This window comes from Bos grunniens, chromosome 4 (assembly GCF_055505025.1).
Source record: "Bos grunniens cultivar Pamir isolate PY7600 chromosome 4, Bosgru_T2T1.0, whole genome shotgun sequence".
NCBI lineage: Eukaryota > Metazoa > Chordata > Mammalia > Artiodactyla > Bovidae > Bos > Bos grunniens.
Genome location: NC_141168.1, coordinates 34,333,755 through 34,354,175, shown reverse-complemented (window position 1 = coordinate 34,354,175; position 20,421 = coordinate 34,333,755). Strand labels below are relative to the sequence as shown.

Genomic DNA, 20,421 nt, shown 5'->3' with positions numbered 1-20,421 from the left:
TCCTGTGCTGCGGTTCATGGGGTGGCAAAGAGTCGGACACGACTGAGCAACTGAAGTGAACTGAACTAAGAGATAATGGAGGACAGAGCAGCTTTGCAGGCTACAGTCCACGGTGTTGCAAAGAGCTGGACATGACCTCGAGACTGAACAACAAGAAATCAGAATGAACAAAGGCTGAGGGTCTGTGTCTGTAGATCACATTCACATGGACAGAGCAAGTGGGTGAGGGGAAGTACAGGTCAGGAAGGTAAAAGCAGGCTGGGACTGAGTGCTATCCTGGTAGGGAGTTTAGATTTTACTCTGCAGTAGCTGGAAATACTGAAAGTTCAAGAGTTTTGAGAGAATCCCTCTGGCAGTGTTGACACAGGCAGATATCAAAGATGAGAAATAGACACAGGAACATCTCTGAGATGCCCAAATAAACCATCCAAACTAGAGATGATGATCCAAACCAGAGAAACACTGTGACCTCACCCAATCTCTTCTCTCTGAAAACTGCATTTTTTCCCAAAATAATTTTTCATTTGTACCTTTTCTGTCTGTTCAATCTCTTCCCATTGATCTGTAATTCACTGACTTTTTGCCCAAGGACTACAGACAAGCCAAAGCCTCTCCCTTACATCAAAAAGGAAAAAAAATCTTCAACTTCCTTCGGCCTTGAGCTAGGATCCCATAACCATCTTCCTTTACTATAACCTTTCTTAGAAGAACGAGCTACAACACACTGTTTCCACAGCAACACTGAACAAGTCCTAAATGCCTTCCCTGTTTTCGCCCCACCCTTCAATTGAAACCAGCTGTGCTCTCAAAGGAACCAAGCTGGCCCTCTGCAGCAACAGGACACAGCCCAGAAGTCAAGACATGTCTCACCACACTTGCAACAACTATTCTACGCTTGATCCTGGATACCTCATTTTAAGTTGCGTGCCAAAAAATAGACGGTTAGGAGGAAAACAACCAGCACATTAAGAAGAATGGTTCAAAGGGAGGATTTCATAAATTGATAAGATAAAACCTTAGACAAAGATGGCCTGGTGGAGAACAACCACAGCTTAACTATGTGAGAGATCCAACAGGTAGAAGTAAGACCAATGGACTAAAATTACTTGGAGTATAAAAGGTAGAATTCAGTGCAATATAAGGAAGCACTTTTAAGTAGTCATTGTAAGAAAAGTCACCTGAAAATGTATAAAAATAAATACGTACAGAAATTAAGGACTATGTGTCAGAACTGTCTAAAGCCCAATACCAGTACATGGTCTCTGGAGAGGAAATCAGCCATCACCTGGGAGCTTGAAATGCAGACTCTCAGGCCCCATCCAGACATTGAATCAGAACCTGCATTTATCAAGATTCCCTAGAGATTCCTCTGACATAAAAAATTTAGAGAAACAGTGGTTTAAGGAGTCTTGAAACTAGATGTGAGAGGGAGTTTATTAGGTCTTGGGGATCCCTTCCAAATACTAACTTATGGAAAGCAAAACTCATAAACTATTCCAGAGATCCATAGGCTGTTTCATCTGATCTCTGCCTACTAGGTCAAAACACTGTTTCTATGTTTCACAGTCTGACCTTTCATTAGTAATTTTTTAATACTTTAAACAGTGCCCAGCCAAAGCTTATTCAAATATTTCAAATGTTAACTTATTTTATCAACTTAAAAGATTTTGTTTAAAACTGAAGTAAGGCAGCTTTTAGTGGGACATTTACAACACAGCATCAAAGAAATTGGTAAAAAGAAAAATTCTGCAGAAAGAAAATGAGGGTAGGAAAAGCAAGATGGATGTCTATGTCTATTTAAAATGTTTTATCATGACTCCTAATCACTTGCTAATTGAGGGTTAGAATCGGCTCCAAGTTTTTAAGCAGCCAATTCAAATAGGGTGTGATATCTTCTAGAATGTGCATTTAAAATGCCATGATTAATATCCCTAGGCACACATAAAATAGGCCCCATTAAATACATTCAAAATGTTGAATACAGGATTCATGCTTTATATCGAATTAATTGTAAGATTTTCTATTGTGTATTTTAGAATATTCTAATGAATTGCACTTACCAATATAATTACATTTTCTTTTCTAGACAGATTAAACAGTAGAGCGACTCAATGTTGATAACTCATAAAAATTTAAAGACAATCTCATCACAAATGAACTTCAAGAAAGGGTGAAAAAAATAAAAACTTACCAAATAGATTTCCTAAACTTGCATCCATTTTTATTTCGAATACTTGAGAAATAACATAGAATGTCAGTAAAAATACTGCCACAGCGACCACCAGCTTTGCAGCACCTATATACAGGGCAGAAACAATTGAACATGAACTTATGAGCCCACAGAACTTTGTATTATGCATTACCATGGAAAAGTATAAGTGAATATTAAAACTCCCTAAGACTATTAAATATCTAATAATATTTATTATTGGATTTTAATTTTACTTGAATTACAACAAAAAGTATACCAATAGTCAATTTGATTGACTTTGCTAATCAAGGAAGTATGAGATTGGCTAGCAACCTAGACACAGGACTGTTTTAAGTCATCTGCTTAGTTCTCACATGTAAAAAAAAAAAAAAACATGACCCACTATCAACTTCTGACTGACTACACCAAAGTATCATGACTAATGAAATACCAACACCAAGTTTGTGGGATGACTCACTTCCAGTCGTTTTCAATTATAAAGGGCAGTGCTAGATACAGAGGACACAAAAACACTGACCCTTCTGGAGACACTAAGGCAACAGACGGGATGTCCACTCGGCAAGGAGTTCTCAAGTGAACGGTAATGAGTTTACTGTCCTCTGCAACCCACATATCTCGTGGAGCACACAAGTACTCCTGGTTTGGGGAACAATAATATCTCCCCATACCAGGAAGTTTAAGACATGCCTTCCCCACTCCTGCAGGACTTAATTCAGCACCTACTTCATTTGCTTCATAAAATGGTTACATGGTAAGCTCTGTGAACACTCTTAGCCTTCCATACCTATCTTTAACCATTTCTGAGTGCCTTACAAATAGCACTGCTACTAACTAATTAACTGCTTAATATGAATCAGCACTTGTCTTTCTCCTCCAGAGCTAAGCAAATCTTGGAAAGTGAAAGTATGAGAAAGAAACAGAAACGAAAATGACCGGAAAGGAACAACATCTTCTTCCTCTTAGAATTTCAGAGACATCTCATTAGTTTATTCAGAAACAATACTAATATTTTTCTGAACAATCTCCATTCCCCTCTCAGGTTACTAAAAATTTCATTTACACTGATGTGAAGGATCAACAGTCATCTCACTATCCTTGATGAAACAAAGTCCCCAAGTGAGGCAAGTGTCCAAGATTACAGCTCTCTTAGCATCAGCACAAGAATAGGAGCCTGGGGATCCTGACACAGCCCAGTGCTTTGTCACTAATAGCAAAGCACCACATTCTTCAGAGAAACTACCCAAACTCAACTTAATGGGTAAGGAAGAGGAAAAAAGAGCTGTGTTCATCCTAATTTTATAAACCTGAAATGACTGGGAATGCATCCTTACAGGGGAGGGAAGTGAATGAACTGATGGTAATCAGAAGGGCTTATGATGCTCTATAAACATAGAAATGAGATGGCAAGGAGGAAGCCTAACTACTAATCAGTTCCCATCCCTGCCTCCTGCGCTGTACCTTCTCCTGCTCCCAAAACTGCCTCCTGTTTTCAAGACTGACTACAGGTCATCTATGTGAGGAAATAAAATTCCACTGGGTTTGAACTCTTCCTCACGGGGTCTAGCAAAGTGCCTTGAACATTCTCTCAACATATGTCATACTCTCAATATATGTTTGCTAAACAGATGAATGATTAACACGTGGCATGTTTCTTCTTGATCTTTTAAGACCAAGGGCTGGAAGATTATATGTCACATGACAGTCTAAACATCTCATTTTCTAAGCATCAGGGGCATGTGCAAATAATCTTTCCCTATTCCTTAAAATAGATATATGAAAACTTGGCTGTTCACAACTGAAATATTAGAACAATTAAAACACCAAGTTCATAATATATGAATATTCTAGACTAAATTCCATTCCAAACTAAACATAAGCCTATGTTAAACAAACTATCTACATCATATTTATAAATACATATATATAATATATATACACACACCATTTACTGAGTGCCTATTACAGAGCTAAATGCTTTATAAGCACAGTATCATTTGCACAGCCTAATGGCAACCCACTCCAGTACTCTTGCCTGGAGAATCCCATGGAGGGAGGAGCCTGGTAGACTACAGTCCGTGGGGTCACAAAGAGTTGGACACGACTGAGCAAATTCACTCACTCAAGATACTATTTTCAATTTACAAATAAGGAAACCAAGGTGAAAAATCTAGATCCCTTGCCTACTAAGGTCACATAACTAGTTAGTGACAGAACTTAATTTTAAATCAAGACCTACTCAATTATAAGAAACCATACCTAACAGAAGCAGAAGATATTAAGAAGAGGTGGCAAGAATACACAGAAGAACTGTACAAAAAAGATCTTCATGACCAAGATAATCACGATGGTGTGATCACTCACCTAAAGCCAGACATCCTGGAATGTGAAGTCAAGTGGGCCTTAGAAAGCATCACTACAAACAAAGCTAGTGGAGGTGATGGAATTCCAGTTGAGCTATTTTAAATCCTGAAAGATGATGCTGTGAAAGTGCTGCACTCAATATGCCAGCAAATTTGGAAAACTAAGCAGTGGCCACAGGACTAGAAATGGTCAATTTTCATTCCAATACCAAAGAAAGGCAATGCCAAAGAATGCTCAAACTACCACACAATTGCACTCATCTGGAGAATCCCAGGGATGGCTGAGCCTGGCGGGCTGCCGTCTATGGGGTCCCACAGAGTCGGACACGACTGAAGTGATTTAGCAGCAGCAGCACACGCTAGTAAAGTAATGCTCAAAATTCTCCAAGCCAGGCTTCAGCAATATGTGAACTGTGAACTTCCAGATGTAAAAGCTGGTTTTAGAAAAGGCAGAGGAATGAGAGATCAAATTGCCAACGTCTGCTGGATCATCGAAAAAGCAAGAGAGTTTCAGAAAAGCATCTATTTCTGCTTTATTGACTATGCCAAAGCCTTTGACTGTGTGGATCACAATAAACTGTGGAACATTCTTCAAGAGATGGGAATACCAGACCGCCTGACCTGCCTCTTGAGAAACCTATATGCAGGTCAGGAAGCAACAGTTAGAACTGGACATGGAACAACAGACTGGTTCCAAATAGGAAAAGGAGTACGTTAAGGCTGTATACTGTCACCCTGCTTATTTAACTTATATGCAGAGTACATCATGAGAAACACTGGGCTGGAAGAAGCACAAGCTGGAATCAAGATTGCCGGGAGAAATACCAATAACCTCAGATATGCAGATGACACCACCCTTATGGCAGAAAGTGAAGAGGAACTAAACAGCCTCTTGATGAAAGTGAAAGAGGAGAGCGAAAAAGTTGGCTTAAAGCTCAACATTCAGAAAACGAAGATCATGGCATCTGGTCCCATCACTTCATGGGAAATAGATGGGGAAACAGTGGAAACAGTGTCAGAGTTTATTTTTGGGGGCTCCAAAATCACTGCAAGATGGTGACTGCAGCCATGAAATTAAAAGACGCTTACTCCTTGGGAGGAAAGTTATGACCAACCTAGATAGCATATTGAAAAGCAGAGACATTACTTTGCCAGCAAAGGTCTGTCTAGTCAAGGCTAAGGTTTTTCCAGTGGTCATGTATGGATATGGACTGTGAAGAAAGCTGAGCGCCGAAGAATTGATGCTTTTGAACTGTGGTGTTGGAGAAGACTCTTGAGAGTCCCTTGGACTGCAAGGAGATCCAACCAGTCCATTCTGAAGGAGATCAGCCCTGGGTGTTCTTTCGAAGGAATGATGCTAAAGCTGAAACTCCAGTACTTTGGCCACCTCATGCAAAGAGTTGACTCATTGGAAAAGACTCTGATGCTGGGAGGGATTGGGGGCAGGAGGAGAGGGGACAACAGAGGATGGCATCACTGACTGGATGGATGTGAGTTTGAGTGAACTCCGGGAGTTGGTGATGGACAGGGAGGCCTGGCATGCTGTGATTCATGGGGTTGCAAAGAGTCGGACGCGACTGAGCGACTGAACTGAGCTGAACTGATTAAAGGAACTAGGAGAAAACAAAAGCTCTAAGAGACAGAGAAGTTGGAGGTGGAGAACTAACCGGTAAGAGAATAAGCAAAAGATCCCTGAGAGAGGCAGGCAGGCGAATACCAGCAGCACCTCCATGATGATAGTTATGGACCTTCTATTGCAGAGGGGCTCCTCCAGAGCTGTCACCATCCACCTTGGACTTGGAAGGGCCTACCCACAGTACACCACAGTTCCCATTCCATCCACGAGAATCCCTCTTCCTTTCAGCCATGGATTGCTCTAGTCCAAGAGTGTCCCTGTTTTTCATAAACCTAGAAAAACTTGAAATATTTACTAATGTCTCACTGTAAGAATAATGGCTATAAGGATATTTCAAAGCAACCAGGATCTTTTTTTTTTTTAATTAGAAGAGATTAATTAGTCTAAAAGCAATAAACTAATAAGCTAATCTTCCTATTCCTTCATTAACAGTAGTCCCTTTGAGACCAATACTAGGAAGCATGCCAAACATAAAATCAGCATTCAGTGAATAATTATGCATCAATTAACCTTGGTATTATTTGTCAGAATCAGAGAAATGGACTAGATGACAAAGCTAATTTCAACTAGAATGAATGCAGAATTATATGAGAAAGAGAAACTTGCTTTATTCTGGGCTTAAGTAATGTACTTTTAGACCTATACTCTTAGAGATGTTCCTGTAAGAATATTTTGTTTACTGATGAGATGATAATCAAAAGAAAGACTATCTTGATTTTGAGAAATGACAAGGTCTCTCCTAGGATGGACACACTCTACTTAGTGGAAGTGTCTATGTAAAATGTGAATGTCTTCTATGGCAGTGCCTGTGATGGGGTGCACATACACACATATACATAAAACTAGGCAAACAAGCTTAATGTATAAGGACATAAACATTAAAAAACCTAACTGAAAATATTTAGCATAAATAATTTCAACAAAAGTACCCTACAAAAACTTATACAGAATCCACTAAACGTTCCATTTGTGATTTGCCAACTACCTGAAAAGGTAAAAAGGCTAAATAATGATTTAGTTTGTTATATTCAGTTGCACTCAATATAGAAAATGATTTTTTTTTATAGTGTCATTCAGTCATCACAAAACAAACAGGTTACACAAGAAGTAAAATCATTCCTACTGAATTAAGTATCTTACCTGCTACCCTCATGTTTGGTTTTTCAGTCTCTGGCACTTTTCATTCAATAAGCTCCTAAAATCAAAAGAAAAGGCAAATATCGTTAGGTCTAGAATGAGCCTTCCTCCCTAGATTGAGTTTAATTTGGAGTGAATGTGTGTGCATGCTAAGTCGCTCCAGTCATGTCCAACTCTTTGTTACCTCATGGACTCCATTACCTCCAGGCTCCTCTGTCCATGGGATTCTCCAGGCAAGAATACTGGAGTGGGTTGCCGTGCCCTCCTCCAGGGGATCTTCCTGCCCCAGGGACTGAACCTCGGTCTCTTATGCCTCCTGCATTGGCGCAGGTTCTTTACCATAGCGCCACCTGGGAAGCCCTCGGAGTATATATATTAAACTAAATAGATGTCATGATATTTCTAAGTATTCTACCAGTATTAAAATTTAATGGAAAAACCCCTTAGCACTGGGCCTGTCTCCTTCCACTGGACCATAAAAGTTCCTGAGAGGAGGGTGTATCTAAAATTACTCTGTCCCCCAGCTCTGAAGGATCGCGGGAAAACCTCCCATCAGGCATGTGGACAGAAGATAATGCTTTGTTGTTCTCCGTGATTACCCATCTGTAACAAACTTTTGATATTTAGTTCCAAACCTTCAGTTTTCAGTTGAGATTCAAAGAACTTAAGCTGCTTATCTAGTCAGGGACAAATTACTTGAGAAATGGGGAGAGGATTTATGTCTGCGCGCTCCTGCTCCAGGGCTCACGCCAGTATATGATGCTATTTCATTTTCAGTAGGACACAGTTCGGGTGTCACTATAATAAGCACTTATAGGAAAGGCACCTTATCTTAGTACCAGGGTTCCTCTTCCTCTTCATGTTTTCAATATAAGTTTGTGAAAGAACATATTTAGACGTACAGAATTGCCATTTTAAATATCCCCAGCAATTATGATTATCGACAGTGTATGTTATACATCAAATAAAGAAACTATAATTTTCTATTATTCTAATAACAAGAAGTAGGTACTGAAAAAAAAATCTGTATATAGGCTTGTGTGTTTCTCCCCTAAGAAGTAACTCAAGATAGGCAAAATTTTTTTTTTTTTAAATTAGGAAAGCAAGTATATGAGTTTGATAGGAAATTCGTGCTCAAGGTCAGCTGGACACCGTCCACAGTTTACTCAATCTCTTGTACAGGAAAAGAATTCAAAAGAAAATTTTGATTAATAAAGTACACCCATAAAAATATATATATTTCTTTATTTTAGATTGTATTTTAACCTGGATGTTTCAATGTTGCTGTCTGATCATGTAATTCATAGAATGGCTCAAATAAAAACAACAGCAGATCCCCGAAGGACACTGAAAGGAAGTGAGACATCCAGTTTTCTTATTCACCAATTAGGAATTATAGGGGGTGGGGATGGAGCGCATAAAAAAAGAACCAGTGTTTCTTATGTGAATTCACTTCCTTCTGCTCAATCTACCCTGAAGAAAATATCAACATTTATACTAGTGCTGAACTGAGTATTATTGATTTCTTTTCCTTTATGAGTTATCTGAACACCTTCTATATAATAGGAAAAGTCAATGTTATATATCTGTTTAAACAACTTGCTTAGCCACAGGCCAGGAAAACATTAAAAGGAAACAGATACTGAAGTAGCCACAAGCCACCACATAAAAGCTGGGGGGGGAAAACTTGGCTTCTCAAATGAAAACCCCAACTAGTTATAAATCCTCTTTTGACTTCCAGCAAGATAGAACACTATGTTCACAACACACACACATGCCTTTCCTCCCAGCTAATACTGCAAAATATCCTCACTCTTATCTGAATGTGGCCTGGGATAATTTCTCTGGAGTATGATAACCAGTTGAGCAGATACCTGCTGTTCTATTTCTTGGTTTCCATTACCTGCCAAGGAGGTCACACCTGTACCGTTACAATCACTGCCTCATGTACTGCCCCTCATTTGGTCTGCCTAACCAGCCTGCTTCCAAACTTCCCACTAGTAAGACCACAATATAAGCAACTGCAATGGTCTAGCTGAATTCATGTTTTCCATTGAATTTCTCAGAGAATAACATTTAATAAAATCTCTAAAACCTCATCAAATCTCAGCCACAAACACATTTTTAGTTTGCTTAAGAAGCAAATTAATGATGCAAGAGTGTAGATCGGCATAAGGAAAGAATACTGAAAGTATTTGAGAGCAAATCAAGGGGCATCTGTTTACAATGTGCTAATTCCAAACCATTCCTAACTTGTCTTCTTAGAAGGACATTAAAAACAAACAAAACATTTACAGAGAATTGTCCCGGGGAAGGAACATTTAAGGGAGTCTGGTATTCACCTCAGGCTGAATCTCCAACAATCAAATGGAGGTACAACAGGTCCAGAGAAAATGAACACCACATCAAAAGGGGGGACAAGGCCTCTGCTAGAAATTCAGAGCTCTTTAATTCAGGGTCAAGAGGTGAGAATTTGATAACTGTTCTTATATACTCATTAAAAAAGAGAGATATAAAAATTAGAGTCATTTACCAAAACAGGAATATGGGTGGAAGGAGAGTGTTTTTAAAGATTAAAATATATATATAGTATATTTGTGAAGTATATTTTTCTCTCTCCCCCGCCCCGACCCAAAAGTGTAGTCTAGGTCAAAACAAGTTCCCATGTATTAGATCAATGGTTACCCATATCATCGGTTGCTAATGTGTAAAGCGCATAACCATCAGGGTGCACTGCAAGCAGGGCCACTGTGCTTGCTCTGACCAATGAAACACCATTCTGGATAAACACTAATTAAGTAAGTAATCTAGAATGAAGGAGGAAGGCTGAATTAGGACCTCTGATTGACACACTAGATTTCTTCAAATTTCTTGTAATTTAAACATTTCATTTAGCCCAACCATCTACTTTGATTTAATTTATGGAGATTTGCTAAAATTAGGCCTGAATAAACAGATCCTGTCTTAGAATCAGTCAACTGATTCTAAGGGATGATGGATAAAAACACAGGTCAAATGATACTGTCATTCTCTCCTTGAGAAGTGGACTCAAGCTATATCCGGTGAATTAGAAGAGCACCATTCTACACCAACAAAATAAGCCCTAGGAACGATTATTCACCATGAGTGTAAGACTGTGCCAGTTAGCAAAAACTAGGTAATGAGGCAAACAGCTGAGTAAGTCACACATTCTTATTTCATGTAATCTTCCCAACAACCCTACAGCATTATAGATGAAGTCAAGAGATTTGTTCAAGGTCATATAAAAGGTAAGTAAGAAGCTGATACTGTAAACAATTCCACCTCCCTTTCACCCCAGCAGCTCTCTGACATGTTCTAAGAAGCTTGTTGACAAAATTCCATGCCAATCAATCTGGCTTTTGCAAATTGCTCTGGGAATCACTAATCCCTGCTGCCAACTAGCCACTCTAGGGCTCTGAAGGTTTGTCAAAATGACTAAGCCTGTGTATTAGAACACTTCGTGCAAGACAGAAAGGCCACAAGAGAATGAAGAATACCAACAAACAACAATCAATTAAACCAGAAGAAAATACAATTATACACCAAAAATATCAGGAAAGCTGACTCATTTGAAAAGACCCTGATGCTGGGAAAGACTGAAGGCAGGAGAAGGGGACGACAGAGGATGAGATGGTTGGATGGCATCACTGACTCAATGGACATCGGTTTGGGTGGACTCTGGGAGGTGGTGATGGACAGGGAGGCCTGGCGTGCTGCCGCTCATGGGGTTGCAAAGAGTTGGACATGACTGAGCAACTGAACTGAATTGAACCACTCCATTCAATCCATGTTTAACTCAGTTATGGCCAAACGGCAGTATAAGGAAACAAAATTTGCAACCCCAAAGGTCTCTTTGGTGTGTTAATTACTTCCAGTTGGAAACAGTCAAGGGAAAAAGATCCTGATCTTCCCCCTTTGCTGCCTTAAGAATTTATAGGGGGTCTATTCAGAAGAAGCTATTACCATAGATAATGATAGTATGAACCAGATGCGTAGATAGCGAGGAACCTAGCAGAATCTGCTTGCTAAAATTCCTCTAGGTATCCCATTGTCACTGCAAGACCCAGGAAACATTTACCAAACATTTGCTCTTCTGTCTCCAAGGGAACTGCCCCCTCCTCCCCTTTGAAGTCCCAAACCACTACCCCTCATATTCCTTCTCTTTTGTCTTTAGCTGAAGAGAGTATTTTATGTGAGAATTTCCGCCATTTTGGCAAGTTACTCATTTTTCTCGGATCTCCCCCATGTATACATGTTATTAAACTTCTGACTTTCTGTTAATCTGTTTCATGTTAATTTTAGACCAGCCAAAAGAAACTAAAAGGGTAGAGGAAAATGTTTCCTCCCAGACGGCAATTTTAAATGAATCAACTGAGAATCAATAGACGATTCTAATATTCATGTGAATTAAGGCTTTTCCAGAAGACCAACGGGAAAAGAAGTCAAAGTCTAAAAATTGATTTGAAGTACATTTAGGCCTTGTGATGGCTAATTTATGTGTCTACTCCACTGGGCCACTGGGTGCCCAGACACTGTACTTGGTTAAACATTCTGGATGTGTCTGTGAGAATCTTACTGGATGAGATTAACATTAGAGTAAAGCAATTTGCCTTCCCCAAGTGAGTGAGCCTTGTTCAATCAGTTGGGAGGCCTGAAGAGAACAAAAAGGGCTGAGTAGAGCAGCATTCACTCTCTGCCTATAGTCTTCAAGCTGGGATATCGATCTTCAGTTTCAGCTCAGTCACTCAGCTGTGTCCGACTCTTTGCAACCCCATGGACCACAGCACGCCAGGCTTCCCTGTCCATCATCAACTCCAGGAGCTTGCCCAAACTCATGTCCATCGAGTCAGTGATGCCATCCAACCATCTCATCCTCTGTCGTCCCTTTCTCCTCCTGCTTTCAATCTTTTCCAGCATCAGGGTCTTTTCCAATGAGTCAGTTCTTTGCAGCAGGTGGCCAAAGTATTGGAGTTTCAGCTTCAGCATCAGTCCTTTCAATGAATATTCAGGTCTTCACCTGCCTCCAGATTTGAAACTTATACCACTTAATTCTCCCAGCTCTCAGGCCTGTGGCCTCAGACTGGAACCATATCACTGGCTCTCCTGCCTGCTGACTACAGATCCTGCAACTTCTCAGCCTTCACAACTGCACAAGCCGATTCCTTCTGATAGTTACTTATCTTAGGTAGGCAGATACGTGTGCTTCCCAGGTGGTGCAGAGGTAAAGAATACACCTGCAAGTGCAGGAGACTCGGGTTTAGTTCCTGGGTCGGAAAGATCCCCTGAAGGAGGACATGGCAACCCAGTCCAGTATTCTTGCCTGGAGAATCCCATGGAAAGAGGAGTTGGGTGGGTTACACTCCACAGGGTCTCAAAGAGTCAGACATGACTGAGCAATTGAGTACATACACACAAGGTAGATATTAATAGACAGGGAGATAGACAGACAGACAGATGGTCTCCTATTGGTTCTGTTTCTCTGGAGAACCCAGATCCCCTCAAGACCAGAATGTAATAGACGAAATTTTCAGTCCCAGAGCAGTAAAGGAGAAAAATGACACAATGCTGAAACCTAAAGAATGCTACAGCTAAAAGTCACAAGGGGAAATTATTCTAATATTATGTTTACAAATACAAGTATGGTATTTAAAGAAAATTATTTGCAAAAAATACTTGCATTTATGTAAATAAAACAGAGCAAGTGTTGGCAACTTTCTGTAAAAGGGCCAGAGGGTAAATGCTTTAGTTCTGTGGACCACAGTGTCGAAGTGAAAGTGTTAGCCCCTCAGTCAGGTCCGACTCTTTGTAACCCCATGGAATGTTGCCCGCCAGGCTCCTCCGTCCTTGGGATTCTCCAGGCAAGAATACAGAGTGGGTTGCCATTCCCTTCTCCAGGGGATCTTCTGGACCCAGGGATTGAACCCCAGGTCTCCCACATTGCAGGCAGATTCTTTACCAGCTGAGCCGCCAGCGGACCACAGAGTCTCTGTCAAACCTACTCTGTTCTGTGGTTATAACTGGAGAACAATTGTTCACAATACTGAAACAAATGGGCCCAGTTGTGTTATAAAGAAAAAAATTTATTAAAATTTTCACATTATAAGCTATTATTCTGCTTTTGCTTTTTTTCTTTTTGATCACTTAAAAATACAAAAGCCAATTTGGCTCGTGACCCATTAGACCCATCAGTCATAATTTGCCACCTGAGGTAAAGGAATAAAAAAATGAAATTGAAATTTAAAAAACGTTTAAAATAGAGGAATTAAAACCTTTCCTGACCATGCTCTAATATGCCAACATTTCTTGCTGGACTACCTGCAGTATACAATTCCCATATGGCTTCTATGGGACCTCTGAGCAGTACCAGCAGAGAGGAAGGACCGATCAAACAACCCTGAATTCTCTGTTCCATTCATGTTCACCACACATTTTCACAATCAACTGCTCTCCACATAAGAAGCATCTACTCAATGAGAATCAACATCACAGATTCTCTTCAAAAGAAAGGAAGGCGTCTTTCCTTTCCTACAGATGAAGCTGTCCACCTACAGTAAAGACAGGAATAAATCTATAGACTCTGGAATGTTTTTCAAAGGATCCCAGGAGACATTAAAAAAAAATGGAGAAAAATTAAGCTCATTATATATCCTTTCATTAACTGTAAAAATGATGGTGAGGAGAGCTTAACTGCTTTGGTTAAGTGTTTAAAAGTGATTGCTTGTGTGTTTGTGTGTGTGTGTGTGTGTGATGGACTTTAAAAGGGCAAAAGGATATGGGTAACTGTGTCTGATCAATTTTTTAAATTTCAAATATTTAGTTTTAAGGAACCTTCGCTTTAATAGAAAGCTATCACCGTATCAGGTGCAGACTGTTCTCAAGTACTCGTCTCATCCAGAGGCCATTTGCACACATCTTCACCAAGAGGGGTACATTTTTGAAATAACAAAATGAAGATGGTAAGAAGATTGCATTCACTTGAAAGAATCTTAACATTCAAAATACGTGAGTTGCTATCACTATATTATAAGTATTGTGAATTTAATAGAATTTGCTGTTTTCTGTTAAGCAACAGAAAAAAACCCAGTTACTACCTTGAAAATATTTTAGTTCTCATAGGAGACTCTGATACAAAATCCTAGAGAATGGATGTTTCTAAAATCTACCAGTTTAACACACACATGTGTCAGATACTTAGGTGGAAGTATGACCTGAAAAGATTAAAGGGAAAATTTTAGATGTCTGCGTAACAACTGGAAAAGTATCCTAGGTTTTTAAATGATCAAACTAATCTTACTAGAAGGAAAAAGAAAAGAAAAAGGAGCTAAAAACAAAGCATTTGGGAAGGAAAGGAGGACATCTGTATAATTCTACAGTGCCAAGAATATATTCACTTTTTCCAAAGATCACTGAGGAAAATGTAAGTGTATCCACTCTCCCGCAAAATGGCCTTCAAAAAGACGAAACTACAAAGCAACAGACCAAACACTTTAAAATAATAATTCAATAGATCCAATAAGTGAGTTTCTTCAGAAGGAAATGGTAATATTCTACTGAAAACCTCAAGAAGAGAGGGATACAAATGATCTAATCCTGGATTTGAAACTTTTCTGAACTAGCATCATATGGTTTTACTTATTTTCTTAATAGCATCACATTGAAATTACATTAAAAAGAGGATTAGTATCTAACTGGGCCTCAGAAACAGAATTAAAAGCATACTATGGAAAAGCAGAAATGAGCCAGAGGGCACCTCTCTCCCTGAAATATTCTGGGTGCACTCAGCTTTCCTCCATAGTCCACCCACCATAAATTGCTATCCTTTGCTTTTATTTGCTTCTCCTGGCAGTGCCTGGACAAAGTAACACTTCAGAGATATTCCGTTTGATGTGCAGCAGCTGGATAAAACTCCATTCTTTTAAGAACGAGACAAGACAAACTATAACTGTCATCCTGTCTTGTCCCTCCAGTTAAAAACCAGTTACAAGCAGCCGTGCTAACCATGCAACTGTCCTGCCTGTCCTGACTCAGCCCCAATGACGGGTGGAAGGAAGGAGGGGGAGCCGAGCCTGCCAGACCACACATACCACCCTCTAAGCGCAAAACTACTTCAGCACTGTTCACCCAACACCGAGAATTCCACAGGACAAGTCCTTCCACCAAGATGAATCAGCTAGAGACCTAAAGTTCTTTCCCCTTCAGATAGTTGAGATATTAGACATCTAAAATACTTCAGTTGATTAACAAGCATTTAAACATGTTTTCTGTATATACTCCAAGTGATTAGACACTAAGTGGACACATATCCCCCTCCCCCCCACCCCAAGTCTAAGCAGCTTTCTACAGACAAAAAATATTTCATTTGCCAAAATGATGCCACTGGAGGAAGCAGCATAGCAGGAGGGGCTGTTCTTCACTGAATTCTCACTGGTGAAGAAAGATTCATTTTAACCTATGTTTTAACCTAGTCTCCTCTTCAGGCCCCAATGTTCCACTGTGGTGCTTCTTTTGAAGTTGGTAGCCAGAATTCTGGTTCACTGTGACCCACTGAGAAATGGGCTTCTCTGGTAGCTCAGCTGGAAAAGAATCTGCCTATAGTGCAGGACACCCTGGTTCGATTCCAGGGTCAGGAAGATCCCCTGGAGAAGGGATAGGCTACCTACTCCAGTATTCTTGGGCTTCCCTGGTGGCTCAGATGTAAAGACTCCGCTTGCAATGCAGGAGACCTGAGTTCGATAGGATGGGAAGATCCCCTGGAAAAAGGAATGGCTACCCAGTCCAATATTCTTACCTGGAGAATTCCATGGACAGAGGAGCCTGGCAGGACAGTCCATGGGGTCGTAAAGAGTCAGACATGACTGAGAGACTTTCACTAAGAAATGGAGTATTTCTTGCCACATCAGTAACCAAGAATGTCTCAGTCAAGGAGATTCCAGCCCTCCACTGTGAGTTCCTAAGCCCTAAGGGCACTCAGAAAAGAGAATACCTGTGATCTAGCAGCCATCAAACTACAGCCACTCCCTACAGAGAGTCCCAAGAAAGTTCAAGATGTGGAAAACACAGGATACAGGACCCAGATAGCTGAGATACATATGAAAGGAATGATTTCAGTGAGCCCAGACTCTTGCAATAAATTCCTTGAGTTATCTGGCTTCCTTTAATTAACAATAATCTTTTGCTGTTCGGACTACCTGTCCCTTGTTACGAAACTTCTATATAACCTGTCCCCTGCCTCCCCTCATGAAAGCAGTTCTCACAGGGTCATTTGAGATGCTGTCTCCTGGGCTTAAAGTCCTAAAAATTCCATCAAGTAAAACATAACTCTCAACTTTTAGCGTGTGACTTTTTTTAAGTCAACACCAAACTTGGTGCTGACACGGATTACTACCACAAAATCCTAAAACTACTCAACACAGGTGGCTGATGTATATGCATGTAACTGGCTAGCTGGCATCAGGGGTTATGAACTCTCTAACAGAAGAAAGGGTGACAAAAAAGAACTCAAATGAGCAAGCCACACCAATGTCACTGTAGCATAAAGTACAAATTTTAATGGACTACACAAAATGGAAATCACTAAAGTACACAGAAGCTTAAAAATAAGATTTCTGAACTGATCTGCAACACCCACACATAAAAGACTGGAAATGGGTACGCTGAAAATAACATGGGGCCAAACTAGAGTGCATTACACTCTGATACAGTTACACTGCATTTTAAAACAAAGGCATCAGTGTAATCTTCATTACAAACACAGGTCAAGTACAGGCATCCTATGTTAAACTCTATTATAAACAAATTTTACAAAGTATAAGGCCTAAAGGACTGTTACATTATAATTCTTTTTACCCATGGCTTCATTATAACCCTTCACTGTAACAAGAGGGGCTTGTGGTGTCTCAGGTACCTGACATTCTACTTTACTGATTCTAAGAAGCACACTATCTCCTTTCTTTTAACAAGTCTTAAATCAGGATGAGGTTTACAACCACATTTCTTCCTCTTAGTAGTGTGTAAAATAATGGTGTACCTTACAAACAGCTTAGATTCAATGAAATCCCATATCTGGTTCTTTGAAGCCCTAACTATAAAATAGCCCACATCACGCGCACACAGGGCTTCCCTGGTGGCTCAGCAGGGAAGAATTCACCTGCCAATGCAGGAGACCTGGGTTCAATCCCTGGGTTGGGAAGATCCCCTGGAGAAGGAAATGGCAACCCACTCCAGTATTCTTGCCTGGAAAATCCCCATGGACCGAGGAGCCTGGTGGGCTGAAGTCCATGGGGTCACAAAGAGCCAGACACAACTTAGCGACTAAACAACAACATCAATTACTGGTAGGCCTTTTATTGGGTTGATCAAAAAGTTCATCAGGGTTTTTCTGTAACATCTTACGAAAAAGCCCAAATGAACTTTTTGGCCAACCCAATACAAGGCAAATTCCTGAGCCTGGAATTTCTTGGAGAGAGGATTAAAACTCCTGCATGGTTAATAAACTCCCCAGGTGACCCTCAGTCAAGCTCAGATGTGAGTACTTCAGCCCAACAGTACATCAATCCAAACACACAGCGAAGTCTAGAGTAGGGCTGGGGAGTGAGTCAGATCTAGGCCACAAGAGCCCAAAGGTAAAACTCACAAGACAAGAATCTTCTTTCTTTTCTTAACAATGGAAATCAGCTAGACTCTGGGCCGCGTCTCCTGTGAGAGTGAGGGAGACAAGAGCAGTGGATAAACCTGGAAACACTGTGTGAGGAACAGAGCAAAGAGAACTCCTGTTTGCAATGCTTACAACAGAGTGTAAAATTAAAACCATCCCAATATTTTCTTGCAGCTTTCCTCTACCAAATCAGAATTTTGCTTAAAAATTCATAATCCAACTGAAGAAATGAAGTGGGGATCAGATTTCTGTAACTAAGAGTACAAACATATCCCAAATAGAAAACAAGACAAAATGACATTTCTTCTGTCAGCTCCTGCAGAGTTTCACAATTGCTGACTAAATGGCTGTAATGTAACCTGCTTTAATCTTACACTATACCATCCAAGAGGAGAAAGAGAGATGGACGAATGGATTGATAGACACAAAGGGAAGGAGGGAGGGAGAGATATGATCAATAGCAAAATAAAACTAAATACATTTTAACTATAAGTTGAACATAAGTAAAGAAGTGTCTAGTTCACAAATCGCTACAAAAAGAGACAAGAGAAAGGTACAATTTCCATAGAGTATAACTATCTTCATTTCCTATAATTCCAATATTTTACACTGTATCAGATGGGATGGTACAGGTACCTATTCTGAATGTTTTAGAAGTCCCCTATATATTCCCTTCATTTATACAGTCTTTAAGTTAGTCTTCAGAATTTCACTGTACCAGCGCAGACATAATTCTGTTAGTCAAATTATTTACAGGAAGAAATGGAGAAGCAAAGAGCCTCCATCTGCCCAAGGGCCTGGAGAGTGTGTCATTTCTATCACAAAATCAAGAATGCAAGTTAGCAGCCATTTGCAAAGAACAGATAGTAAGAAGCTTCTAGTGTAAAATTTTCTGAACCAATTAAAAATTCATTTTTTTGTCAATCACAGGTCCTTCAAGACACATTTAATGATATCCTAACTGCCAATGGCACAGTGGTAAAGAATCCCCCTGCCAAAGCAGGAAACAACAGGAGATACAGGTTGGATCCTGGGTCAGGAAGATCCCTGGAGGAAGATAATGGCAACCTACTCCAGTATTCTTGCCTGGGAAATCCCATAAACAGAGGAGCTTAACGGGCTACAGTCCATGAGGTCACAAAGAGTCAGACATGACTGAAGCAACATAGCATAGCACGGCACACGGATAGCTAGGCAGTACATCTGATAACCATGATACTACCTAAACAAGCCATGATGAAAATCAATTCAGACTCACAGCTACAAACATCTATATAATTTTTTCTTACTGGCACACAAAAACTCACGAGGATCCATCAATGGATGAATACTAAACAAAATGTGGTATGTATCTATACATGGAATATTATTCAGTCATAGAAAGGAACAAAATGCTGATACACGTTACAACATGGATGAACCTTTAAAACTTAATGTGAAGTAAAAGAAGCTAGACACAAAGATCACCTATCTTATGAGTCCATTTACATGGAATATTCAGAACAGATAAATCTGTAGAGAAAGCAGACTGGTGGTTGCCATAGGTTGGGGAATGGGGTAATTCCCATTGTAATTGCTTAATGAACACGAGGTTTCCTTTTGGGGTGATGAAAATGTAGAATTAAAAAGATGTGTTGGTGGAATGCAAACTGGTGCAGCCACTATGGAGAACAGTGTGGAGATTCCTTAAAAAACTGGAAATAGAACTGCCATACAACCCAGCAATCCCACTGCTAGGCATACACACTGAGGAAACCAGAATTGAAAGAGACACGTGTACCCCAATGTTCATCGCAGCACTGTTTACAATAGCTAGGACATGGAAGCAACCTAGATGTCCATCGGCAGATGAATGGAAAAGAAAACTGTAGTACATATACACAATGGAATATTACTCAGCTATTAAAAATAATGCATTTGAATCAGTTCTAATGAGGTGGATGAAACTGGAGCCTATTATACAGAGTGAAGTAAGACAGAAAGAAAAACACTAATACAGTATATTAAGACATATTTATGGAATTTAGAAAGATGGTAATGATGACCCTATACGTGAGACAGCAAAAGAGACACAGATGTAAAGAACAGACTTTTGGACTCTGTGGGAGACAGCGAGGGTGTGATGATTTGAGAGAATAGCATTGAAGCATGTATATTACCATATGAAACAGATCGTCAGTCCAGGTTCGATGCATGAGACGGGGTGCTCTGGGCTGGTGCACTGGGATGACCCTGAGGGATGGGATGGTGAGGGAGGTGGGAGGGTGGTTCAGGATGGGGAACACATGTACACCCATGGCTGATTCATGTCAATGTATGGTAAGAACCACTACAATACTGTAATTAGCCTCCAATTAAATAAATTAGTATTTTTAAAAGATGTGATGACCTCCCAATACTA

General features: G+C 40.1%; 1 protein-coding gene across 3 annotated transcripts in view; it reads right to left on the bottom strand.

Moving 5' to 3' along the window:
* The window catches only part of FAM3C (FAM3 metabolism regulating signaling molecule C), a 54,119-nt gene that overhangs the window by 31,132 nt on the left and 2,566 nt on the right, over positions 1-20,421 (bottom strand). For 2 of the 3 annotated variants that reach the window (XM_086395893.1, XM_086395894.1), the window contains exons 2-3: positions 7,349-7,403; positions 2,192-2,296 (exon numbers count right to left, since the gene is read on the bottom strand). In XM_086395893.1, the coding sequence (XP_086252019.1) occupies positions 2,192-2,296; positions 7,349-7,361 (118 nt within the window). In that variant the 5' untranslated portion in view covers positions 7,362-7,403. Of the gene's footprint in view, positions 1-2,191; positions 2,297-7,348; positions 7,404-17,999; positions 18,057-20,421 lie in introns of those variants that run through there. The other variant, XM_086395895.1, reaches the window with a different exon arrangement.